General features: G+C 39.4%; 3 protein-coding genes across 3 annotated transcripts; 1 reads left to right on the top strand and 2 right to left on the bottom strand.

Moving 5' to 3' along the window:
* Positions 1 to 18: 18 nt before the first annotated feature.
* On the bottom strand, positions 19 to 11,224 carry adam8a (ADAM metallopeptidase domain 8a). Its single transcript, XM_014982555.2, has 25 exons — positions 10,428 to 11,224; positions 10,088 to 10,200; positions 9,907 to 9,980; positions 9,699 to 9,777; positions 9,118 to 9,194; positions 8,183 to 8,399; positions 7,736 to 7,813; positions 7,562 to 7,630; positions 7,072 to 7,241; positions 6,890 to 6,971; positions 6,626 to 6,768; positions 6,230 to 6,407; positions 6,056 to 6,145; positions 5,689 to 5,884; positions 5,515 to 5,596; positions 5,248 to 5,428; positions 5,071 to 5,157; positions 3,526 to 3,610; positions 3,065 to 3,176; positions 2,783 to 2,981; positions 2,539 to 2,586; positions 2,159 to 2,215; positions 1,993 to 2,043; positions 1,827 to 1,907; positions 19 to 1,502 (listed from the first exon to the last, which is right to left on the bottom strand). The coding sequence occupies exons 1-25, from the start codon at positions 10,498 to 10,500 to the stop codon at positions 1,458 to 1,460; spliced, it is 2,667 nt and encodes an 888-aa protein (XP_014838041.2). The 5' UTR covers positions 10,501 to 11,224; the 3' UTR covers positions 19 to 1,457.
* A 108-nt stretch (positions 11,225 to 11,332) lies between these two features.
* znf511 (zinc finger protein 511) lies at positions 11,333 to 14,238 on the top strand. The gene is made up of 6 exons (XM_014982552.2): positions 11,333 to 11,603; positions 11,691 to 11,764; positions 12,420 to 12,621; positions 12,720 to 12,844; positions 13,622 to 13,861; positions 14,064 to 14,238. The coding sequence occupies exons 1-6, from the start codon at positions 11,433 to 11,435 to the stop codon at positions 14,134 to 14,136; spliced, it is 885 nt and encodes a 294-aa protein (XP_014838038.2). The 5' UTR covers positions 11,333 to 11,432; the 3' UTR covers positions 14,137 to 14,238.
* A 148-nt stretch (positions 14,239 to 14,386) lies between these two features.
* On the bottom strand, positions 14,387 to 18,378 carry msx3 (muscle segment homeobox 3). The gene is made up of 2 exons (XM_014982553.2): positions 17,880 to 18,378; positions 14,387 to 17,134 (listed from the first exon to the last, which is right to left on the bottom strand). Exons 1-2 carry the CDS (start codon positions 18,226 to 18,228, stop codon positions 16,740 to 16,742), a joined length of 744 nt encoding a protein of 247 aa, XP_014838039.1. The 5' UTR covers positions 18,229 to 18,378; the 3' UTR covers positions 14,387 to 16,739.
* Between the last annotated feature and the right edge of the window lie 7,453 nt (positions 18,379 to 25,831).

The following is a 25,831-nucleotide window of genomic DNA, read 5'->3' as shown; positions in this document are numbered from 1 at the left end:
AATGAAAACACAAAGGTATAAATAGTTTGCGTGATTTATTTAGACGGAATACAAATGAAGGCACAATCTTTCCATCACCGTGGTTGCAGACAATTGCGAAATATATTTAAGAATTACAATCATGACGCAAGAATATATCTTTTAATTTTGATTAAAAAAAAAAAAGAAACTTAAATTATAACGAAAAGCTATACAATGAATAAAGTGCCAATGATAGTGCTGAATGGCACAATACAGAGCAGCTTGTGGAGTTATAACTCCTCTACTACTCATGCTGTAATATAAAACCCACACGATAGACGCAAATACCAGGATGGAATGTCAAAAGAAGATCATAAAACACAACAAATAAAAATAAAGCAAAAGGGAAAAACAATTTAAAGTAATGCACAAAAAAGAAAAAAAAAACACTTAACAGCATTCATTGGGCAGCCACACACCACTCTCAGTAATAAAAACATAAATAGACATAAAAGTGACCATTTGAAAAATAAAAACAACCACAAAAGCCCACAAACAGAATCAAAAGTACAAACAAATTACATAAATGACCAATAAATTGGTTAACAGTGGGGCAAATCAAACAATTCCTTAAAAATATAAAACATAAAAAAAGGAAAAAGAAGAAAAAAAGATACATAAAAATGAAACACAAAATGTTGTAAACTTCTGCTTGATGTAAAATCTGCCAGAGGAGTTTTGACAATTTTTATTGTTCTCGTCAGCCAGCGTGTCTCTGTGATTCATATTATTATTTAAATAAAGTATAAAAGTACCAGAACCAAATTAGAACTAACTACCAATTTAGTACGCCAGAGAGTGTTTACATTCTTTGTAACATTTCCTCTCAGTTTAGATCATGTACCAGAAATGCAGTCAAGTACATGAAACATGAGGAATCTGATCATTTCCCTGTACATACATGTTTTTTTTTATCTTATAACATCCCTCATTATCTCCAGAGATTGTTGCAACAGTATTTTGATTTTGATTTTTTTGTTCTCTAACTATGCAGATTAACATCTTATCCCAGCGTCTGAAAACAGAATATGTGCAACGATGCTTAGTCTCATCCAAGGTATGTGTAAACAAACATTGATAGTGCAGGCGACTTACAAAAGCTGGAGAAAACCCAACACAGTGAATAATTTCCCTATAACACTAAATCAGTCATCATCATAGCAGCAGTGCCATTTGTCATCCGTTAAGCACTTAAGCTAAGTTTTGTCAAACATTGCTTCAGGTACACCAGCTGAAGACTGGCATGAGCAGGACGCAGATAACAGGTCATCCACGGGGAGACTGTAACATTCCTGGTTTCATTACGCACGTCTCCCTGTGGGTCTTTTTCCCCGACATGTAAAACAGATGAACGTCTCCAAGGAGGATCTTATTGGTCCCTCAGCGTCTCTGCCAGAGAATGTCAGTATTTACAACAGTGTGAATTATTCCCACTGTCATCTCGGCCTGCTGGGGGGCATTAAGGGAGCTCTCCTACCAAGCTGAAAAAAAACAAAACAAAAAAAAAACACGAATAAACAGTTAACACACTCAGTTTAGATAAGCGGCCTTCAGTCTTCTTTATCCAAACATGTCCTCCTGTTTAATTCACAGAGCAGCAGTCCCAGTTATTAAGACCCGAGACGACTCCGACAGTGAGCCGCTGCTTATTCATTACTCTGCTATGCTGGGGCAATGCCAAGAGCCACAGATCTCTGTATAAACGTGCATGCCTTTTATAACATTTAGGGATGTCTGGATGGCAATAGCAGCTATGTCAGAGGTTGGAAAGTCTTATTCACTCTGTCTGCTTTGTGACTACATACCAGCTGAGAATGTGGCAGGGCAGACTGGACTGGAGAGGGCTTCGGCTTCAGCTGAGGCATCGGAGGTTTTGGCTTCATGTTCTTAGCGGCAGAATGTTAATTATTAAAACAAAATACAAGAACAATGCAATTCATGAATGTAAATAAGAGTACTTGCGTCACTTACTGGTTTTGATGCAAGTGGGGGTAGTGGTCTAGAAGGTGGCAGGGGCTTATTCTGTCAACAACAAAAGACAACCTCAGGAAACTGAAACTATTGTCACACTCACTTTTTGTGGGCAATCAGTTTTATTTGGCAATTAGTACTTTGAAATGCTATTGTGTTGATTCACCTCGGAATAAATTGGCAGCTTTGAAACATTTGGTGGCTGCATGAATGTCCTTGCAACCTATAAAAGAAACATTTATTTAACTCTTGCAACACCAAAGGGGCAGAAAATATAATTTGTTGTACATCACAACAATCATGGCATTACAGTTTTTAAGGTATTTAAATAAAGCTGGCGAATTACTTGGGTTATTTATCTAGGTTTCTCATAATTTTCCAACTTTTTAAAATCAGAGTTACTTTAAAAAGAATGGAACATGATGCTGTTATTTTAGCTTCTGCAACATGCTCACATGCTTTAAACAGCAGGAATGACATGCAGAAACCTTGCCCATGACTATAATCGACAAAAGACAAAAGGGAAAAAAGAGAAACTCAGATTACCTGGTGAACCTTGGATAAATGAGATGCAACTGGTTCCTTCTCTGGAGGCTGAAAATTGAAGAAACAGAAGAAAAAGAAGTAAAACCATTATTATGTTTTCCCTTTGGCCTCAGTTGGCAGCCTTAAATTTGTACCCATAACCACTAATGGTAATATTCAGTGTGATGTATCATAGTCGATGTAAGTCAAAACATATGCAGTCTCGGGGTGTAACTGCAGCTGGGTGTTGAGGCTTTGGGCTTACCGCTGGAGCTGCCCTGCAGGGCTTCAGAGCTCCAGTCTGTGGTTTGACAGCAGCGGAGAACAGAGGTTTACAGGGCTGAGAAACAGACGACTCCACAAACGTAGGCTGGCTGATGTGAGTGGACCCGAGGCGAGAGCTGCCTCTCCTGGTGCTTGACTGAAAAACTGGGTTGGATTGTCCAGAGGTCACTGGAAGAAACCTATAAAGAAAACACAAATGAGATCAAATCAAAGACATAAGTGTTAAGAAAAGCTAACTTAAAGAGGTAAACTTCTGTCTCACCTTTTTGTCGGTGTCCTTTTTCTGAGGAAGCACGTCAGACTCCCAATAAGAATGACCAGCAGGAGAATTAAGCCAACGATCACTGACACAATGACAATAGCCAGGCCTGACTCTAGACACACACACACACACACACACACACACACACACACACACACACACACACACACACACACACACACACACACACACACCAATACACAACCGGTTATGATGACGTCCTAGAAACAACATACATCATCTCTCCTGGAGACAAAAATTCAAAGTAATGTCATTTGTGTGGACTAATGGGGGAAATTGAATTAATTCACCGTTTGTTTTTGCTCATGAGGACAGACTGTTGTAGAGTCTATGAATATTAAATCATGTAAGAAACAGTCATGTGCAAAATAAGAGTCCTAAAAAGGTCAAGCATTTAAAGAGGCAGATTCACATGGGATAGAAAAGCATAATAACAATACCTTCAGTCAGCTCTGACTGCTGTACAGCACAGAAAGGCGGAGCCCAGCCTGGATCGCAGTGACATTTACTCTCATGGTTGCATACCTATCAGAGATCCCACAGTTAGCAGCGTAACTATGCTCTCACAGGACTTTAGGCAGGAGCCAAAAAGCATTTTTAACATGCATAGCTTTACATTTTTACAACAAAGATCAACTTTCCAAGAAACATGGCTGAGCTTTGTGGAAAGACACACAGGCAGATCTGAATCTTAACAACAAAGGAGAGCCCCAGAGTCAAGGAAATCAGAGTGAGAACTGACACTTGGAATATGCCAACATGTTATATTTGTAAGGCTCAGCACAAAAAAAAATGTTCAACTCATTTCATAATCAGGGATGATAAGGTATTCCTTGTCGCTGCTAAAGTCATTAAAGTATTTTGATGATCATTTGAGTAGAGATTTTGGATGATGTTTGCTATTATTTGTGTCTCTGATCTGATATTATTGTATTATTGTGCCGTGCTGCTGTCTTGTATGAGCTGTGCGTTGAAGGTCTGTAACACAGAAATGGGTTTAATAAAAGTTAAACTCTTAATTATGTCTTATTTTGAATATTTTTTCACTTTGATATTGACACCATAGGGTGTCAATCATTTACCTTTTTAGCACCACATTATGTTTTGCAATTAACACTACAGTTGTGTTACTTTTAACACTACATTTTAACACCAACACTGTTGTAATGTTGATATGACACCTAGCATTGTTGAATGTTAACAATGTCTGGTGTTAATTTAACGCGAATTTGGGTGTTAAACTTGTAACACTTTCAAAAGTGTTACTCTAACACCAGCTGACTTGGACACATATAAACACTTTGTTAGTGTTAAAATTAAAACTTTGTTGGTGTTAAAATTAACACTGTGGGTGTTAATTTAACCCTGCCATTCTTACTGTGTAGATTTAAAGGAAAGTTCACCAGCAGAAAATCTTTTCATTTATAAAATGCAAGCAACATCTTATTGTAGGACGACGATTTATATGCGGGTCCAAAGAGTTTTGAGGGTTGTGTCTTAGGAACACCAGTTAGATCGCTGTAGTGCAGTTAAACCCTCAGGAGGTAAACACAGACTGGTTCTGTGGAGAAAACTCAGACTTGCATAATAACTCCAAGGCGCCATAATATTAAGTTTTTACAAGAAATGGCTGACACTCATGTGCATCAGAGAGACAATGTTGGTCAGAATTGTAATACAAATTGCAATGTCTAATATAACTGCTGCCAGAAAGTTTTACCATGCATTGCTTTTAAATTCCTCCGTAGGGTGCCACTTTAAGTCTCCCAGCCACTGCAATCAAAATACAGTGCCCACTCCCCTTCCCTGGAATAATCGCTACATAAACCCGATTGATTGGACCTGCAGGCTTTGCTTCCACTATGTTTGTAAGCGTGGCCACTGCGCTGTGCACTGATGCACCAGTTACAAAGGAAAGCCTGGGAAAATGACAGATGGCACCGCACCTTGGTTTATGACCTTGACAGTTTTACATAGGCACTCACCCCATGGTTGTTACATTTGGACGAACAGTCATTTGTTCCATATGCTTTGATGCTTTTGATATCTTCACATTTTTGATTGTAGCATACCTGATAGAGACATTACAAAAACATTAGGTCCCGTGGGTTTGTAATGACAAGGATTTTGGTTATTTTAACCGTTAAAAACTATTATCTCACCATATTGTTGCCACACCTGGTACCAGTAGGCACCATGCCCAGATCGGACGGGTAGTTGTCTTCGGGGTTCATGGTTGCCTCATTGCAATTTATTCTGTTTCCTACTTTGTAAAGGGACTTCCTGGATGTTATGGGAAAGTCCCAACCTCCAGAACAGAAAAGCTTTCCACACGATTGATCTCTGAAACCCCAAAGCAACCACAACAAAAACTTAAAAAAAGAAGATTGCATAAAACATTTTCTTCAATGTGGCTTTTAGTTACATACCGACTGGAACATTTTTGATTGAACAGTGTCCTTCTGCAGGTTCCATACTGAGAGAAGCAAGCGTCTACGGCGACTTCAGCATCTAAACAGATCCGTGAAAATGCAGAAAGTAAGGGAAGTGTTCAAATATTGGGGCGAAAGAACTCGTAAAACAAACTAATAGAAGTATTTCACCTGGTCCCCAAAGTCTCTTGCAGTGATCTTGCCGAGATGGACACTGCCCGTTGTAGCAGTATCCTCTTCCACGGTTGCACGGCCGGCCGTTTTGGGTGAACGCATCAGTGGGACAGGCAGCAGAAAGGCCCGTGCAGTATTCTGCCAGGTCACAGTCTCCGGCTTTTGGGCGGCAGATGCTGCCTGTCGGCTTCAGCTGTAGTGCGGACAGAAACACAGATGGTGATATACTGACTAGTCAAATACATCCACTCACACAAAACCTGCCAGACGGAATAGTCATTCTGTGTCTAGATATACAGTTACATAATTAGCATCAGTCTGACTCCTCATCTAGCGAGTAGTAGGCTCAGTGAGTAGTACTTACTTGGCATTTGTGGCAGCACTGTCCTTCTGCGCACTGAGCTCCTGCATTCAGTTTGCAGGTTGTTGCGTTGCAGCAGGGATTCTTGCATTCCTGTCAAGACACAATTTCCAAATCAGCTTCCTGTGTGTGCTTTCAAGCGATACGCAAACGTCTACCTTTTGAGCGTGAACAAACCTCCACAGTGCCACAGTCGCACTCCTCTCCAGGCTCTAAGAAGGCATTTCCACATACTGGGCCTCCATAGATGCGATCGGCGGAAGGAATATCAAGCAGACAAGCAGGATTGATCTCCTCGAGGAACCTGCTGAGCTGCTGTTGACTGCAGCTGCTGAACTGCTTGGGATACACGAGGCTGTGGAAAGAGAAGTTAAATATAAAAATCAATAGAAAAAACTTTATTTCCGCACTTAAGTATTGAAGATATAGGGTGTTAAGTGAAACTAACTTTACCTGCTTAACTTTTCATTTACTTAAAAAAAATGCACTATGTTGACTTGGATTATCACATAAAATCCCATTTGTAAAAGTTAAAGGGATAGGAATTATTTTGCGAGGCTTGTTTGAGCTTACCCAACACTTTCAGCCATGATGCAGCCTTTCTTTGATGACAGGGAGCCGCAGACACAGTTCTCTGTATCGTGGGACAAACCCAGGTTGTGACCCATCTCATGTGCTATGGTGGAGGCCACTCCAATTGAATTGGTGTTATGATCCTGTGAAGACAAATGCATTTCGGTATGTAAACACTGATACCATAGAATTCTTAATCATGATCACTTAATTTTCAAAATTTTTACAAAGTGAACTTTTTTTCAGCATGTTATAATTTATTACCTCATTGACAGCTCCAGAGTTCGAGGTGCACATTGCATTAGTGTTAGCTAATCCGACAGTGGAGCCCTCAAAGTCCACACCTCTGATCGAAGACGAGGAGAGAGGGGAATATTTAGGTAAACACTCCAACAGCGCGAACATCAGTTCTTTTTAGTTGCAGTTTTAAATTCATAGCGTCTTACGTGATGAACTGTGCGTTGTCGTGTTTGGTCCTTGGCAGGAGGTGCCGCTGGCGCCACTCAAGAAACCGACCGAGAGTGACCTCGGGGTTGGTGCTGACCTCGATCTCATCTTTGTACGACCACACATGCAGGCCGACCAACATCACCCGAACACCCACGGGGCGATACAACTGCAACAGCAGAGTAGAATCTGCAGTGAGTCGCAAATTTTACTAAATGCGAACGTGTGTCCGAACACTTAATGCAACGAGTTGCGGAAGCAACAGAAAGTCGCTGCTGAGGGGATATGTGTGAATGTTTTCAACTTGGGTGTGAGGACTCACAGTTAATGGTAGTGAGAGAACTTTTACTTCTAGTTATATTTTAGTTATTAATTAATAAAATATGAGAACAGTTTCCTGCACGTTTTCCCAAACTAAAAGTAGAGATATATGTAAAAGACCAAAAACTCGTTATCTTTCTGTTTCAAGCTACAGTGAAACAAACATACCTTGTCCACATGGTTTGCTACTTCAAGCACTCTGGCCTCCACTGCTTTTGTGCTACCATACTTCTTGTACTAGAAGAAGAATTCAAACACGTTTTGCAAACAACTATCTCCTTCCGTACTTTCACTGATAGAATAATATTGTAATATTGAGTCAAAGAATAAAATTAATCAAACCTCTGTGTTGTCCACCACTACTGCCAGTTCCACAGTCCTGGGTTTGGCTTTATGGTCTTTGGTCTGGGCTCTGCTTGTCTAAGTGACATAAAACATAGAAGACATGAACAAAACAATGAAAATTGTAATAATTTTTGTATTTAATTGCTTAAGTTACTTTTTTTTTTTTTTTTCCAGATTTATAGTTAATAAAACAACAGACTTTTGGTGCAAATGCAGAAAAAGCCAAAAGTTATTTATTATTTTGTCAGATTTCTGTGATCTTTGTAAAATGTAGGATAATTTTCTGGTTTAAGATAATTTTATCTGCATGTGTTTTATTGGATGTAACTTATATATATTTTTTATGCGTATGAAAGATGCACAATGTCTGAAGCTGTCTGCACCATGAATTATTAGCTGTGTAAATCCACATAATCCGTGAATGTGTTCGTGCGACGTCCTCACCAGACTGCCAAGCTGGAATAGTCCAGACGGACGAGCTCCATGGTCATAGAAAGTGGTTGTGTTTCCATGGGAACAGGAGCTCCTCTTCCTCCTCAGGTGTTTGTAGTTGTAGACGGCATGTAGATCATTGTCACTGTGAGCTTCGTCCTGCTGTCCAGTCGTCTCACCAGGCAGGGGCTCAATGAGGTACATCTGGTCCTGGAGAGCAATGAACCCTCTGTAGATGAGAGCAAGAAGGATGAAGTGCTGCGAATCTATCTGGTCATGACTGAAATAATGCCATGTGACAGCCATCCCTTAGATTTTTACTTTCCTATAGGCCTGGGCCTAGTGAGATCCCAGAAAAAATACTCTGTCTTTACACAGCACAGAGTACTGCAGACTTGCCTCTCCCCGTCCTGTTGCTGGGCGCTGCTGATTATCTTGCTAATAGAAGGCTGTTACTTTTTCTTCTCTCCATTCAGAAAAGACCAGCTCGGTCGTTTGCAAATAATTCAGGTTATAAGAGTGAAGGTGCAGAAACTGAAGGAATCCCACTCATCACATTTATTAAAGTATTTATGTCAAAAGAGAAACATTAGAAGCTGTTGTTTTCAAGCTTTTAAACAAAAAAAATGTTTTATATTTTTAGCTCTGATTTTTTTTTTTTTTTGATATTGTGTGCCCATATTTAGTCTTCATTTGCATAAAAAATTTACAAAAATGGGGGGGAAACATACATGTATAAACAAATTAATTAATTAATTAATTAATTTCATAATGAATATGGAAAAATGTGAAATTAAGCATTTTCTTGTCGCAGGATGTCTTGAGAGTCCATTCTTCACGTTGAATTAGACACACTGACCAATGTGCCACAGCTGCTCAGTGAAATCTGCCCCTCCTTAAGCAGACATCTGGTGCTGCTAAGATCTAAGAACAACATTTTTGCTTACTTCATTCCTGAGCACAACCCAATGCTGGCAGAGGAGTCCTCCACTCCCACAACATGTCCATGGTAGTAGCAGTGGTCCTAAAAAGGAATTGAGTTCCTATTAATGTTAAAGAATTATTGAATTAAAAAAAAAACTGTGCTAGAAAATGTGATTTTGCACCACGTAAATGAGTCATAGGATTGGAGTAAGACAGGAAATGTACAAATATGTCAATTCCTTTTCTAAAGAAATACATCTTCCTCACAATGCGGAACTTTGATGATGAGAAATGTACACGTCATCTGATTTCTTTGTGATAATAAAGATGGTTGCGATAGAAGGCTTGGGATGTACAGATCAGTGTGGCCTAGAATTGTAAGAACAGTCAAGGATCTGCCTTTGATAAAAAGGCTTTCTCTTATATTTAGCAGAGACAAGCTGTGACAGAATTCAGTGCCAGGCCAAACTCTCTCTTTCTCTCTCTCTCTGTAAAGTGTTGCATAATTTTCTGCTGCTTATTAAGCCAAGCCAAAATAAGAACTTTGTCCTATAATTCAAGTTTACCAAATCAAATGCAAATAGCAAGCAGGAAATGGACATACCTCATGGTCAGAGGTAGTTGAAACTTGGGTACCCTGATCAGAATTGTAGGTCACAGTAAAACTTTTCCCAACAAGACCTCTGAAAAGGTGACAATTTATAAATGATTAGTAATAGATTTAAGAAGAAGAAGAACAAAAAAAAAGAAAAAAAAACAACAAAAAGAAAAGAAAGCAAGAATAGACTTAGAGAGATTTAAAGTATTCTTACTTGTTCTTCTCCAGGTGCAGAGTGTGGTTTTTCCCAGCAATACTAAAAGAGTACTGAACTACATCTGGGTATTTCTTCATAAAATAACAAAAAGTGAAGAAACAGTGTGTTTAGCGCAAGATGGGGACATTTTTAAAACATTTTAAAAGGTACTTGTTGGGCAGGATGTAAAGTTTGTTACCTTGTGTGCAGCAGCAACATCGTTTGGAAGAGGCATGCCCTGCAGCCTCTGAAGTGTCGCTGTTTGGTACTTTATCACATGAGGCAAATTCTTCACATTACCGGCAATTATACCTAGGAGTACCAGAGATGGTATTTTACAGAGTTATAGCGGAAGAAAAGAAAGAAAGAAAAATATAAAGAAGGGAAGAAAGAAAAAAGGAAGAAAGAAAGGAAGAAAAAATAAGGGAAGAAAGAAAGGAAGAAAGAAAGAGAGAGAGAAGGAAAGAAAGGAGAAAAGAAAGAAAGAAAGAAGAAAAGACACAAAGAATATAAGAAATAAAGAAAGAAATTTTGCTTACCCCATGAGGAGATGAAAATCCATATAAAATAGCCAGAATGTGTCATGTTGCTCTGTCGGACGGACTCTGTCATTGTCAGCTTCCAAGCTCAGAGGAAACGTTTTCAGTTCTCCGCCCATTTGATATGTAATATCCTGGAAATTAACATCTTAAACTGACCTCCCAGGTCAGACAAAAGAACTGTGCCTTTTTTCTTTTTTCACAACTATCTTCTGTTATTTTGATGCGAAAAAGGAAGCACAATTACCAACATGTTTTAGTTGGCATAACAAATACAGTCACATTTACAAACGAAGCAGTCATTCGGTCGTCAAAGTGGTCTCCCAATTATTTGATTATTCAGAATTTTTATTTTATTTTATTTATTTTGTTTTTTAGATTTTCGGGGCCAGTTTGAAACACAAAAGTTTATTGGTTATAGCATTCAGTTGTTTAATACAGTCACATTCCTGAAAAGAGCTTCCCGCAGCAAAATGCCTTGCTATTTTGTCGCCATCTTGTGGCGTAAAATCAAAAAGCCTGACTGGCGCAATGAAGGAAGATCATGCTTGAAGAAAAAAGCTAATAAATAAATAAACTGGTCAAGAAACAAGATGTTTCAGGAGGTCTAAAATAAGATTTTGTTTGTATAATTTGTGCGTTTGTGTTAAACTATGGATTCAGACAGGCAGCAAAAACCACATGATGTTTTACCATGTTTTCATTTTGTCTGGTGTTACAAAAGACAGATAACCTTCTAAATGGTAAGAGACAAAAGCTGACTGTTCTAAATTGTAGAAATTTAGACAGCATTTCCAAGTAACATTATGTGACTGAATGAAAAGCGGTTTTGTTTCCAGTTCCGATATTAGTTTGACCAGCAGGTGGCGGCAAAACAACATTTCCCTGTCAACTCGGAAACTGCCTGAGTGACGTTATCTCCCCGCGCCAAATTCTAACCAAAACAAACGCAGAAACCGTTCGGCTGCCAGTGATTCAACAAAGAAGTTATGAAAACGTCTGTGCATGATGTTGCAACCAGACGTGGTCCGGTTTATAGCGATGGGAGAAAGTCAAACTCATAACGGCGACGAAGAAGAGGGTTTTAGAGGAGCGGCGGAGCAGCAGGTGGAGGGAAACCCATTCACTTTTAGTCCGCAGCTCCTCCGTCTGCACAGAGACCATGAGCTGTTTGAGGTAACAACTTCACACGGAGCTCCACCGGACGACAAAACGTTTGTAGGAACATTAGTTGCCATCTGTAAAATAAACCTTTGTTGACAGGATGGAGATGTTTTCAGACACATGTATCTGCAGGACCTGTTCATCTCGGAGGCAGAGGAGCAGCCAGCGCCCAGGTGGGTTACAGACAAAACTCTGAACTGGACAGCTGTGGCAAAAAACAAACAAACAAAAAAAAAAACCTCTGACACTGATGGAAATCTTGCGTTTCACAAACCTTATTCCGTCAGTTGAACTGGTAGCAGTTTGGGTTGGCTCTAGATTGCTGTGAATAGTGATCAGATGAAATCAATAATCAGTGTTATTGAAACAGAACAGCAGCATGATTGTTTTAAAAAATGGTGCTGCTTGAAATAGTTTTTCTTTTGCCAGCTTTGGTAACTTCCAAGGAAACATATTGTGTCATCATCGCTTTGCAGCCCTTCACTGGCAAATATGTTATTATAAGTAAGGTGCCAAAGAAATTAAAACAAGTGCCAGAAATGTCTCCTAATACAAAATCAATTAATTAATTGCCACCAGTGCAGAGCTCGCTGGGGAATGGCAGCAGGCAAGTAGGTGAGGCAAAGACTTTTAGATGTTGCCCTGATTTCAAAAAGGGGAACAAAGGAGCAACTTTAGTAGACAAACTGAGATTTTCTCAAATGTAGCATCCCTCAGACGGGGCTGCTACATCTGGAAGAAAAAGCAGCACAGACAAGAAAAGGTGGCCTCGAAGTTGGCTCAGATAGTTTGTGATATTTCCCCTCTTCCTCCTGATCTCTTCCTCAGTGTTTCAGAGTTTGGCTGTCACATCTCCGGCTGCAGAGCCGTCTTCAGCACACTGCATGAGTACGAGCACCACTACAACACCCTGCACCGACACGTGTGCTGCTCCTGCCGCCGCTCCCTGCCGAGCGCCCGCCTCCTAGACATTCACATTCAGGAGTGGCACGACTCACTTTTCACCATCCTCGCCCAAAAGCAGGACATGGTGAGCCCCGGATAATCTGATGCCCGAAGAATTAAACGAGTGATTTATTTTAAGCAATATTAAATCATGCTTTTTCTTGGAACCTTGATTCCTTTCAGTATCTGTGCCTTGTGGAAGGCTGTGGACAGAAGTTTAGGACAAGTCAGCAAAGGAAGGACCACCTGATAAGACTTCACAAGTATCCACCGGACTTCAGATTTGACAAAAGCAGAAAAGAAAAAGGGTAATACTGTATATGTATTGATGGCGCTAAAATCAACACATGCTCACTGTAACCATTTTTTTTTTTTTCTCACAGTCCAATATCAAATCAGAGTAAACTGTTCCTGTTTTAGGTCATTACTGTACGATTAATGCAGTCCAGTGGAATACCAATGAAAGATAACAAGGTTACTTACCTGTTTTTTAGAGGGTCCATCTGAACTTGAAGTAGCCATTGCATACATTTTACCCTGAGAATGACCATAGCTCTACCGGCAGCCTCTATAATGTATGCAAATGATATGCGGTCCTGAAGCCCCACCCACCAAGTGTCTGTGGACTCCAAAACAGGGACAGAGAATTGGAACTTATAAACAGCAGCACTGAAAAAAAACTGTCAGTGATATCATGCCTGATTTTGTTAGATTTTTCAATAACATCATCCAAAGGAAGCTGTATGATGTGTTGCCATTAAATACATCCAGAGGTGTGTCTCCATTTAGTTAATAGAAAATCATCTAAAAAGATTTTTTTAAAAAACATCCTCTTTCTTACGCTGGCATTTAGCAAATAGAAATAGTTTTGAAATCTTAGCTAACTTAAAACAGGAAAAGTTACATCTGATATAATATCGACAAAAAAATGTCCGGTATCCCTTTACATAGGGTAAATAAATATCTTGTTTCAACTCAACAGTCTGTATTTAAAATAAGATCCTCATTTGTTTATTTTTTTCCTTTGCAGCTTTTTTGAAATCATTCAGTGTCCTTATTTTTAAAATGATGTTTTTTTCTGTTAGAACCAGAGAAGCGAGCAGAGAGCAGAGGACGGACACGGCTGTGGAGGCGGCAGACGATGTTTGTAGGTCGGAGGGTGTGTGTGAGGTTATGTGTGGCGTTGAGTCCAACCAGCTGGAGCAGGAGGAGTCCATGGAGACGCATGCAAGCAGTGAGGAAGCTGCTCAGTCTGAGGACTTTTCTGCTTCAGCTCAGACCCCAGAAACAAACACAGAGCGACTGAAACCAAGATACTCCTACAGGTTTGTTGTTTTTTAAAGCCCTAAATTGTATAAAAATCAGCTTAGGTTTGTGTGTTGAAGAGAACCTTCAGTCCACTAAAGATAAACATTTTTAAGTCAGATTAAAGTAAGTTTTGTGAAGCATTTTCTGCAGATTGTCTTGTATATATATATTTAAAAAAAAACTGACTGTAATTTAAAGGGTTTGTTCTGTTTTTCACAGGGTGCCCAAAACTGTGTGTTTTGGTCACGGCTCGGTCCGAGGCTTTAGAGGCCAGAGGGGCAGAAGGAAATGAAACACAGCACCTGACCACTCTGCTTTCTGTGTTTTAGGATTAAAATGTGATGCACTTTGTTGTCAGTAATTCAATTCAATTAAAGCTCTTTTTGCATTCTCAGATGAGATACGAGATTGGAAAATGTTGGAAAATCCAACATTTCCTGTTGGAAAATGTGATGAAAGGATGCAGTGAAGCTCAGCACTTTTATATTAAGGATGTATTTGATTTCACAGAAGTGACAGGAAATTAGGAGAACATTTACATGTTTTAGTAATAGACTTTAATGCAAATTGTGTTTTCAGTCTCATAAAATACACTGTACATTAAAGACTGCAGTGGGATTGATGATTGCAAAAAAAAAAAAACTATCCGAAATAGTTGTAATTATATTTCATAAACTAAAAGGAAAGTTCTTAAATCAACTTTTTTTTTCTTTTTTTTTTTTAGAAAAATAAAACATGAGGACAATGTATGCTTTCGTTTGTATTGTTGAGACAGACAGGGATTTATACCTCAGAATAGCTTGTGGTTGTGTGAAATGACAGCAATTAATATATTAAGGAACATTTTGCTGTGAAAACCAGGAAAACACTCATAACAGTCGAAGCCAACAGACAAACTTTATGGAAAATCAATCAAACTCCCTTTAGATATCAATATCCCGTTCAGTTTTTCAGCTTGTTTTGCTATTTTGTCCTAAATCGTTATTAATTCAGGATAAAATGTAAATCCAAAATACAAGCTGCGACACATCACATAAGATGCAACACCTGATCCGAAAGTTTCTAAGTGAGCAAATTTCCGTGTTTCTATTTATTCGCATGGTTTTACTTGTAGTCAGCAGATTGTTTCAGGTGTGTCTAAAAAACAAACAAAAGTTGTTCCCAGACGGTGAAAAGTAAGAAAGTAGCCCTTTTGCTAGGCATTGAGAAAGAGAAAAGTTATGTATTTAAGCTGGTAGGTTGAGTTCGGAACCCATGTGGTGCTTGCTCGAGCCCAAAAGATTAACGTTGAACCCCTTTCAACTCAAGTGCAACTTTAATTATTCAGTAAAATCTGTCAAAAATTATTCATCTGTGATAGAATGTACTAATACCAGCTGTTCAGCTTTGATGCTATATATATATATATATATATATATATATATATATATATATATATATATATATATATATATATTTAAAAAAACCTGGTGGATACAGTTCTTCTGCCTGGAAATGATACTTATATTTTGGAGCGGCCAAACTCCAAAACATTCATATTTTGGAACCAGAAGTTTGAATCTGACAGAGAAACTCAGAAGACTTGGATTCACCAAAGATGAATCTTCATAAGATCAGCAGAAACAACCAAGAAGCTGGTCAACAGCTATAGGAACATTTTGATGCTATGATGCCAGTATAGATTCTCCCACTGATTATTCACACAATTATAAATAATTTTCAATTAGACATTTTTTTATAATAGTTATTTGTTAAATTGTTACTCCTTTTATTTTGTTTTATCATCTTTTAATAGATACTTGTCTCATTTGCAATCAGGAGCAAACTTTTTGGATGAATGAGAGTAATTTTAAATAATCTGGCAAAGGGTGTGAATAATTTTGGGCCTAAGCAGTGTTTTAAAATGTAGATCATCTTTCAAGACACACACACAAAAAAATCCATATCTATTTAAAATGATTCAGTCTATTTAAAAAAAAAAACTGGTTCTATTGATAGTTCCAGTTCGGTGTCAGACTTGTTTGGTCAATTTTTAGGGTATTTGAAAAAGGAGGATGAGATGTTTTCTGGCCTTCACTTCTTATACAGGTTTAAAAAGGGATACTTAAGACTGACATTTTTCCAGTAGTTCAGTAATATTTTCGCACTATAAATTATGATTTGGAATCTACTTGTAAATTTTATTTTCGTTTTATTATTGAAATTAAAATAAATTGGTTGCGGTGCCTTTAAATAGTTTATGAGCCATAAAGAACAACTACACTGAGAAGTCAGTTCTTTAGGGTTATTTCCATGTAATCTGTTAATCATAAGACAGCAAAGTTCTTTAAAAAAAAAAAAAGCAAATTTGGTACGGCCTCAGCAACAACATTTTCTAAAGCTCCGCAACGTCAAAAACATGCAAGTCTGGATACCTTTCAAAAAGATATTCTCAATCCAGAACAAGTTGGCCTTTCAAGATAAAAAAAAAAAGTAACTGCATCTAATGGAATTAAGCTTTAGTAAATTAAACCGCTTACAACACAGTGGAGTGCGATTTAATTTTCATCTTTTGCGTAAAATGTGAGCAAAAGTTCACCAAGGAAAACAAGTTTGCTGGCCTAAAAATAATTCATCTTTTTATAAATGTCATCTGGGCTGGCCTCTTTAAAATCTCTTACTCCATCAAATTTGTTTCCAAAGAAATAAGGTAGACCACGCTTGTAAACATATATGTGTAAAAATATTTCTCACACCAACTATAGCGATATAAATGTCATTGAACTTATAAGAACTGTAAAAAAGAGAGAGAGAAAACAGATTTATCGGGATGGATATTTTTTTGTGACATTTGTTATTTTCTTTCTAAAAACATATTTGAATAACGCTTTTCCAACGCAGCGTCCTGGATATTAGTTAAGACAAGTAATACATCCCGTAAGGTCTGCTGAGTAGTCCGGGTACGGGGAAAGCAGGCCGAGCTCCGTACAGAGGCGCTGCGCCCAGGGGCGCGCTCAGCGGGAAGGGGAAGGCGAACGCCGGAAGCAGCGGCTTTGCGGCCAGCTTTATCTTCTCCAGCTCGGCCTCCTGCAGTCTCTTGGCTTTGGCTCGGCGGTTCTGAAACCAGATTTTGACCTGGGTCTCTGTGAGGTTCAGGGAGCTGGAGAACTCTGCTCTCTCCGCGATGGACAGGTACTGTTTCTGACGGAACTTCCTCTCCAGAGAGAGCAGCTGGGACGTGGTAAAGGGGGTCCTGGGTTTCCTGTTGTTCTTGTGTTTCCGCAGGTTGCACGTAGTTGGGCTGGGGATTCCTGGAAGCAGATTGATCAAGTGAGAAACGGCATGTTCGTTGTGGCAACTGCGTTCAAGATGGATCATTTTATGTCTATATCCTGTGTCATTTAACAAAACTAATGTCAATCAACCTTCAGGTTTTTTTTTATGTAATGTGAGCGGACGGCAAAATCTGCAATCACATTTTATAGTTGATTTTAAATCGTAGTCTATCAGTGGCCAGCCAACATGTGAGTGTGGGCCCCATAGCTATATGATTTTTTTTTTTTTTCAGGTAAAGGTTGAGCAGAGTTGCCCTGCACCAAAAATATACAAAATGCAAATGTTATGAGTCCAGTATGTAACATGTGGCGCACAATATCAAGCCATTTACTTCTCATTTTCCCTAGTTTGTTGTTTTTTTTCCTGGTTACTTCCATTAAGTAGAAAACGTCAAAAAAAAAAAAAAAACTTTCTTGAACAAAGAAAACGTAACATATTTGACCTTCTACTTGATACAATAAAGTTTTTTTAAAAATAAATTCTGAGACCCATTCAAATTAATACAGTTTTGCCATACTTTATGATTAAATTGTAAAGTATGAAAGTTATGAAATGTTGACAGTAAACATCTCTAAAGAGTTAAATTTATAGAGATTTTTTTTATTTTTAAATTGTCCAGTAACCGAACTGAAGTATAACCTAAATGCATGAGATGTGTAATGATACAAACACAAATTATTATTAATAGTAGCAAAAATAATGATAATATCTCCAACTCACTTGTGTGTGCATGGTATGGATCCTGGAGCCAGGTCCTCTCCTTGTCGCTAAGGTCCACCGCCTCCAGTTTGGACCCACAGATCCCTCTCGGTGACGCACACTCGGTCTCCTCCGTGCGGACGCAGCCTGACGTAAGGTCAGAGGAGTGGGAGCTGCTGCACGGAGAGGTCCTGTCCGATATGAGGGATTCCACACTGAAAGGCAGCTCGAAACCTTTGGTTTTACAGCTCCTTCTGGGTGCCATGTCCAGCTCCTCGGCTCCAGTTTCTCCAGCGGCTTTATCCTGACGCGATGTGTCCAAGGCCGGTGATCCTTGCGCAGGATTCATTACGCACGACTGCGGTGCCATGCAACCACTTTCCCCCGCCGCTCTCCCCGCTGCTTTTTTTTTTTAATGTTTGCGTGTGTTCACTTGATGAAGATCACTGTCATCGTTGTGGTTCCGCTGACGCTGCGCATCCGCTGGTAAGCAGAGTTTTACGCAGAGGCTCGCATTTTCTTCAGTGAAGAGCCAGAAGTTTCTCTCTCATCTTACCGCGGGCGAATCAGACATTAAAAGTCGTCCACGTGACTCGGCTGGTGCGCGCTCTGATAGGACAGATGAATGATGAGGTTAGCTTACTGTTGGTGGGCATTGACAGTTGTAAAACTTGTAAGCGATGGCAGATAACTAATTCAAGGAACGTGGAGCAGATGTAAACTTTCCATGATTTACTACAGACCTAAGCAGCTCAGACCTGCGGTTTTTTATTGTACTTCTTATTCTTGTTTTTAATCTTTGTATAGTTTAATGTTGAGTTTTGTTGCACAGTGCTTTGTGATTTTCTATCTGTGAAAAGGATTTTATAAATAACCTTTAGTTACTTTTATTCTTCTCCACTTTTTGATGGTCAAATATTCCTTGAGAAAATCCATGTATCAACAAAAGTAGACTCTGTCAAGACAGGGCTATTTCTACGGAAGAGGATTAGGGCCACTGGAAAAAAGAAAAATAAATCTGATTTTAATCTCAGAATTCTGACTTTTTTTCTCAGAATTCTGACTTTAATCTCAGGATTCTGAATTTAAAGTCAGAACTGTTTTTTTTTTTTTTTTCCAGTGGCCCCAATCCTCTTCCGTATATTTCTCTGATTTGCTCATTTGTTTCTGGAGCTTAGTACTTTTAGAGAGCAGCTTAACCTGTGAAATGTATTTTTGTTTTTCAGCGCAACTTGATTTGCCAGAACGTTTTACTTTACTTTGGCAGTCAATTGTGAGCGTGTCAGACCTGCATGGGGTCCAAGTCAGACTGTTTACATAAACCAGTACAACAATTATGGTTTGAAAACCTATTAAATTCACTCGAAACTGCATGGAAACAACAACGGATTAATTAACTCCGTCGATCCGGACTGTGTGCCCATGCAGTAAACTAGCATAAAGCATGGATCTTTCTCAGCGATTACATTTTAAAATGTTAACTCAAGTAAAGCCAGTCCAAGGCCAATGGAAAGGGCTAATTTTAACAAGCTGTAAATTAATTTTGCTCGAAGGAAAGTCTATGTCTCTTGATCTAGGAAGGTGTGTATATTTAGAAGTGATTAGACTCTGAAACTGAAAAAAATCACTTCTAAACTAAAGATTTTTAATATTTACAGGTGTGCCTGCAAGAAGCATTAACTATAAGAAGTCAATGCTTCTTAGTGCAATGCTTCTTATGAGTGTGTGCTTATTTTTTTTTAAATTTATCACAAACCCTGGGATATCTGGGTTTGCATGTAGGAGCTTAAATGTTCCAAAACTTTAAAAATGAACAACCGAAATCCCAGAAATGTGTCTGGTGAGAGAATATCTGCTTTGCCACAGCACATATGCAGAAAGTCCATGTTCCATAAGGTGTACACAATGGTTAGCTAACTTACTGATATATTTGAACGTAAGCTCTGCAAAACACTGTGAAAATAAAATACTGTTTGCTTATGCCATGGGCCGGCTCATCATTTGATCGCTTCTGAGTACAACAAATAGTAAAGACTTGTGAATCGGTTGTGAATGGGTAAATTCCTGCTTTAAAAGGTGACTAAATGAACAAAAAACAGACCCAAAAATCTCATGAAAGTTGTGTTACAAAAGCTCCTTTTATTAATAGACATTTTCACTGAAATGTGCAGGAAAATAAATATAGCTTCAGTACTTTTTTGTAATTAAAAATTAGAGTTTCTGTGTTTATATTGATTATTCATCCATTGTCTTCCATGCTTATCTAAGATCAGGTGATGGCGGCACCATGTCCAGAAGAGAACTCCAGTAATAACTCCCTCTCCTTAAAGCGACACCCTCTGGCTCATTCTGCGGGATCCCAGTGAGGTCTGAATCTTCCCTGGGGTCTCCTCCCAGTGGATCGTGCCTGGAAAACCCCCAAAGGGAGGGGCCCAAGCAACATGCTGAACCACGGCAAAAGACTCTTTTTGAAGTGGAGAAGCAGCGGCTCTACTATGAGCTCCCCCTGGATGGCAAAGCCCCGTATCCTGTCTGCAAGGCTGAGTCTAGCCACCCTTTGGAGGAGCCTCATTTGTTTCTTTGTATCCTGGATCTCGTCTTTTTGGTCATGATCCACATCTCAGTTTCCATATGGGAGGGTCAGAATACTCAAGGACAAGTAAATTGAGAGCTTTGCTTTTAGGCTAAGCGCTTCCTTCACCACAACTGTTTGTAGCAGCACCCACATTACAGCAGATGAAGCCCCAATCTGTCCGTCCATTTCATGTTCCATACCATCATCACTCGTTAACAAGACACCAATATACTTAAGCTTTTCTTCTTGAGACAGAGACCAACCTCCAAGCCAGACGGGACAGTACACCTGAGTTAGCGCCTTCTCCATGGGAGTGGCTTTAACTAGTCCCAGTCCACCCTGGCCAGATTACTGTGCTGTTCCTTCCCATTTTATTTGTGGAACCACCTCATGTGATACAAGCTGGACCTAGCTGGGTATTAGTCACATGCGATTTGATTGTCAGCAAACTGCATGCGTTGATTTACGTCAGACCATAGTAGCTGGTGAGATGACGATAACTCTCTGGTCAAACTTTGAGGTCCAAACCTTTCATCAATAAGAAGGATAAGAGGGCATAGAGTGACAAGACAACCCCCAATGAACAAATATATCAGAAGCTTTCAGAAAAACTGACATCCCAAGGGCACACACACAAAATGACATCATCGACTGCAGCACCTTCACGCTCACAGACTGCCCACGTTCTCGCATTCCCCCCTCCTGACATTTCTGCTCATATTCACTCCCACACAGTTAGAAACACGCTGACAATAGCAACACACCCAACTTCGCTAGAACCGAACTAGATGTTAATCAGCTAGAGTGAGACTTGACAATAAAGAAGCGCCTCTTTTACCCTGAGAGAACCACGGCCTCACATCAGGAGGTAGCTGATGCTCATCCTAGCCCCTTCACACTCAAGCCTTCACTCCACAGTGAACGCTGAAGATGCCAACAGAACCACACCGTCTGTGAAAAGCAAAGATGAGACCCCGAGTGTCTGAAACCAAACATCCTCCTCTGCGCAACTGAACCTTTAGATCCTGTCCACGAACACCACAAACAATAGGCAGCGCTTTCTTCTCAGTTATTCAAAATAAAATAATCTGATGAGTTTGTGCATACCACTTGTTTAAACTGTTTAAATCTAAGCTGTAGAGCATAAAGTAGTGACACGGCTTGTTGAAAGCTGTTTTAGAAGACAGTAGTTTATGGTCCTGGTTCATTAAAGCAGCATAGCTGTTCAAGCTGTGATTTACCGCTCTCGGTGTATTTCCAAGAGTGATTGTCACTGTAAATTTTCATAGTGTGGCCTCTAATTTAATTGTCTATGCCCATATATTTCAGCCTGTTGTGCTCATTGTCTGCAGCCCCTTTGAGAGTCTCTAAAGGGCCTTATTGAAGAGGCTCGTCCAAATTAGTTTTGTTCCGGAGCTCCTCGCACCAAGTCCCATAACTCCCATTGAAACCAAATATGTGAGGCTTTTTGACTCTGCTGCTGGACAGGCCTGAAGCAACACACTGACTTTCTGTCTGTCTCCGTCTTATAGGACAATTGGTTAAATGGAGTTAACCGTTTCCCTCCCTGAGGTATGTTCCTGCTTTGATCCTGCTGTGCCTGGCGCCTGTCTGCTCGGTCTCCCCCCTCTCGCTCTTTGTGTGACAGTGATAGATTGCTGGGTAACCATACAAGCTTTGAATGACTGTAATTTAGGGCAACATTACATTCTCATCTACTTACAGCCAATATTATCACTCTCAGATGAAAGAAGGTGCACTGCTGTATATAGTCTTTTCTTTTTCTTCTATTGTTGAAAAAAAAAATTGGTATTTTTATTTCTTTGCTGACAGTTCGCATGCAGACATTTACAACATTGATTGCCTGTATAGTTTTATAGTATGTCTCCTTATGTTTGTTATTATTAAGAATACAATACCTTTACAATTTATTTGTGATTGTTCTCTTACATTCCATTTCCTGCTTTTATGCGAAAAGTCCAAAACGTTTCTTCCCTTTGCATAAAAACGTCAACACTACTCCTAAACCTATCGGCCTTGCCCCAAAGGAGAATAGCTTAAGAGTTAATTGAGGTTTTCAAAAATGCATTTCCTTTCCAAGCAGACATGTTGAAGCAGGCTCTATATGTTTCGGATTACAAATCTTTGACTTCTAAACCTGTATCAAATGCATTCAGAAATATGTGAAGACGGTTGAATTTTATTAAAATGACTGTCAGGTTGCAAAAATCAACAAATGCAATCTAATACAAATGCAAAGGCAAATATTACAAAATATCACAAAAAAATATTTTTCACACAAAAATATGTTATGTGTTATGACCTACACAGTTATAGGGAAGGCTGCTGATGTATCCATTAGTCCAGCAGATAGTCACCGGTTCTCCCAGAAAGGAGGTTAAGCCACCAAAGCTCTTTGCTAAAGAAGCTGGCTGTTCACAGAGTGCTGTGTTTAAAAAGATTAATGGACAATCACTCTTCACCCACTCTTCCTGTTCTGTCATTTAAAAACTGATAAGAATCACACGACAACTTTCCTGGAACAAACTGGGGTCATGCATTGTGCTAAACATACCGGTTTCCACTTCTTGCATTTGTCTTGTACGTTTGAAAGATCAATGCGGTGTTGCACAGGCTCCCAAGAATATTAAAGTGAAGCTCAGTTTCTCTCAGGCCAACCAGCCAGAGATCAATTGCCAAACCTGAGTTCTCCCCTGCAATGTTCCTCCTTATCTGGAGGAAGAGTTGAAGGAAACTACATCAACATGTCAGTTTCAGTTGCTACTAACTCTGTATTCACTCAGGTTCCAGTTTAACCTGCTGAACCATTATGGCCAAGGGCCCAACTTAACCTTCCTCTCTTGGTTATCATGGCACACATTTGTCAAACTGTCACAGAATATACAGAATATAGCTGAGCCACATTGTTTTCACACTACAGCGTTTTCATACCACTTGAAAGTTAGCACATAGTCTAGCCATACAAACACAAACCTGAATGTATTTTATTTGGACCGTCTGAGATAAACCAACACAAAATTACACATAGTTGAAAAATGGAAGAAAAAATGAGAAATAATGACTTTTTTTTTTTTTTTTTTTTTTTTTAGAAATGTGTATCAATCTGATTCAATCCCCTTTCATGTAACATTTCCAAATAAACAAAAACAAACTTACTGATGTTTGGCGATCAACATAAACTGACAGGCTGAGCAAAGAGCAGGAATCTGAGAAACAGCCAAGGGCTCAAAAGTAGCTCTGGAGGAGTTGCAGAGATCCACAGCTCAGGTGAAAGAAGCTATTGACATGTCAATAGCTTCTCCCAGTAGCATAACTTATAAGGTTTCAGAACTCTTTGCTTTTTGTCACAAGAGAGCCACAGCAAACATGTTGAAGATGCACCCAAAGTTGACCTGGCCTACATCCGAAATGCAACGTGTGACATTGAAACAACTGTAAACATCACTATCAACACATTCGGAAACATGATGTTGGCTTGCTTTCCCTCTGCAGAGATAGAGAAGTCGGGCAGAATCGATGGGATCAGATTAAAGTTTGTTGAAGTTTGCTGACATAGGAGGCGGTTACTCACCCAGAGCGCTACTCATGGAAGAAACGCCGCTGCAATGGAGACTCGCATGGCAGATAAGGCTTGAAATTATTGTAATTAGCTGACAGGCTGCTGATTGGTTAAGTGCTTTTCATTTATCTACTATATGTTAGCATGACTTTTAGAGGACGGTGCTGACAGGTGAGCTGAGAGTGGTTTATTGTCCCTCTGTGTGTTTTGTACGTCTCAGTTTGGATTTGGTTACAAGCGGGTGAGTTCCACATGGCGTCTGATGGAGATGAGCTTGCTCTGACAGACGGGGAGCTCTGCACCGAGTCTTGCCCACGGTGCCAAGTGCTAACAGACAAGTGCAGATACATGGACGCCATATTGTTGTGGTTTGGGAGAAAATGGATGAGGACAAAGGGAATTGGACACCCTCTCTGGACTCAGAGAGAGATGGGTGTTACAGCGAGCTCAGTGATGGTGCTGACAGCAAGGGGGTCATTATACTCCCAGAGCTCTGTGATAATGATGATGAGGAGGATGATGATGTTGGAAAATAACCCAGGAAGACAGGCTGGGGATGCTGGGTTATGATGCAGCACTGTTCATGCTGATTTAGTTCCCATTTGAGTGAAAGTCATAGCAAAGAGAGCAGGAAAGGATGCTGGGTTTCATGATATACTTAGATTGAACAAATTTAGCTACAGAAGTCTAGGTATTTTAGACCTTTTAGAGTTATTTCTAGTGACGTTCTGGTAATGTCAGCGACTTAATTGTCCAGACCCCGCTATATTTTTGTGTTAAATATCTGTTCAGAACTGAATTTGTGGAAAAAACTTGAAAATGGATTCTCAAAAATGTTCTCCAGCTACTCAGATTGAACTTGAACTATTTTTACAAATAATATTGAGCAAAAATGTAATTATTTTGATGGGCAAAGCTGTTGCTGTTGCTTCTGCAGAGAAAGGTTAGTGCTACAAAGTATTGGCCTATGCAAACTTTTTAGAAGATTTTCAAAATCACTTGTGCTCAACTTCACAATTAACTTGCTGTTAACTCTATTAAATTTAATTCCAACAAAATGCACCAGAGTTTCTTTTTGCAACATCATAAAATGGAAACGAAGCAGTGTGGATACTTTTACATGGGTTTATAGGCTGATTCAGTCCTAAAAACTCAGACCTAGTTTCAAAAGTAAGATCAGTTTGACACCATAATGCATCAACTTACTTAACCTACAGTGTACATTTATTATTTTTAAAAAAGTCACATGTATAAATGTTACACAGGGGAACCCCTAAAATGCGTGCCAGTACTAAGCAGCAAGATCTGAGATCCTCAGTGTTATTTGCTAAACACTGCAAATAAATAGGTCATTAATAGCCATAAATTATTTGGCTACACTTTGAAGGTTGTGGTTTGTTTTGATCTATCCACACAAGTAGTAGCTGCCAGTGCCGACAATGCCCCCTCCCAAGCTCCCCTCCCGAACATATTTCCTAATCTGTTCTGACTCACACTTGCTTCAAAAGATGTTCCAGGCACGTTGATTATGCCTGTAAATTATGGTTTCATCTATCAGAGCCTCAGATAATGTTCACCACATTAGAAGAAGCCAAAACTGGAACAAATTGGGGTTTCATGCTTTACTCTGGGGCATTGTTGTTGTTCCTCTAAATGGTGGGAATTGCCCATTGGATTTATTTCCTCTCAGTGATAAAGAGGTCATATGCCTCTTCAAACTTTTAGGAAATAACTGTACTTTTGTTCAACTCTGATGTTAAAGGTCTCATGTAAACATCTTGCTTAATTTAAAAATATTAAAAGTGCTAGCTTAATTTT

The sequence above is a fragment of the Poecilia mexicana genome, unplaced genomic scaffold, assembly GCF_051168715.1.
Source record: "Poecilia mexicana isolate PSO_F unplaced genomic scaffold, ASM5116871v1 scaffold_15, whole genome shotgun sequence".
Classification (NCBI taxonomy): domain Eukaryota; kingdom Metazoa; phylum Chordata; class Actinopteri; order Cyprinodontiformes; family Poeciliidae; genus Poecilia; species Poecilia mexicana.
Note: the sequence above shows the minus strand (reverse complement) of the source record. Positions and strands in the feature narration are given on the sequence as shown.

Excerpts from the sequence above, each read along its gene's own strand:
- znf511 (XM_014982552.2), top strand. The coding sequence starts at position 11,433 with ATGATGTTGCAACCAGACGTGGTCCGGTTTATAGCGATGGGAGAAAGT. Across the intron at positions 12,622-12,719 it reads TCGCCCAAAAGCAGGACATG|TATCTGTGCCTTGTGGAAGG; the intron begins GTGAGCCCCGGA and ends GATTCCTTTCAG. Across the intron at positions 12,845-13,621 it reads AAAAGCAGAAAAGAAAAAGG|AACCAGAGAAGCGAGCAGAG; the intron begins GTAATACTGTAT and ends TTTTTCTGTTAG.
- adam8a (XM_014982555.2), bottom strand. The coding sequence starts at position 10,500 with ATGACAGAGTCCGTCCGACAGAGCAACATGACACATTCTGGCTATTTT. Across the intron at positions 7,814-8,182 it reads TATTCCAGCTTGGCAGTCTG|ACAAGCAGAGCCCAGACCAA; the intron begins GTGAGGACGTCG and ends TATGTCACTTAG. Across the intron at positions 2,216-2,538 it reads ATTTATCCAAGGTTCACCAG|GTTGCAAGGACATTCATGCA; the intron begins GTAATCTGAGTT and ends TTTCTTTTATAG.
- msx3 (XM_014982553.2), bottom strand. The coding sequence starts at position 18,228 with ATGGCACCGCAGTCGTGCGTAATGAATCCTGCGCAAGGATCACCGGCC. Across the intron at positions 17,135-17,879 it reads TCCATACCATGCACACACAA|GAATCCCCAGCCCAACTACG; the intron begins GTGAGTTGGAGA and ends ATCTGCTTCCAG.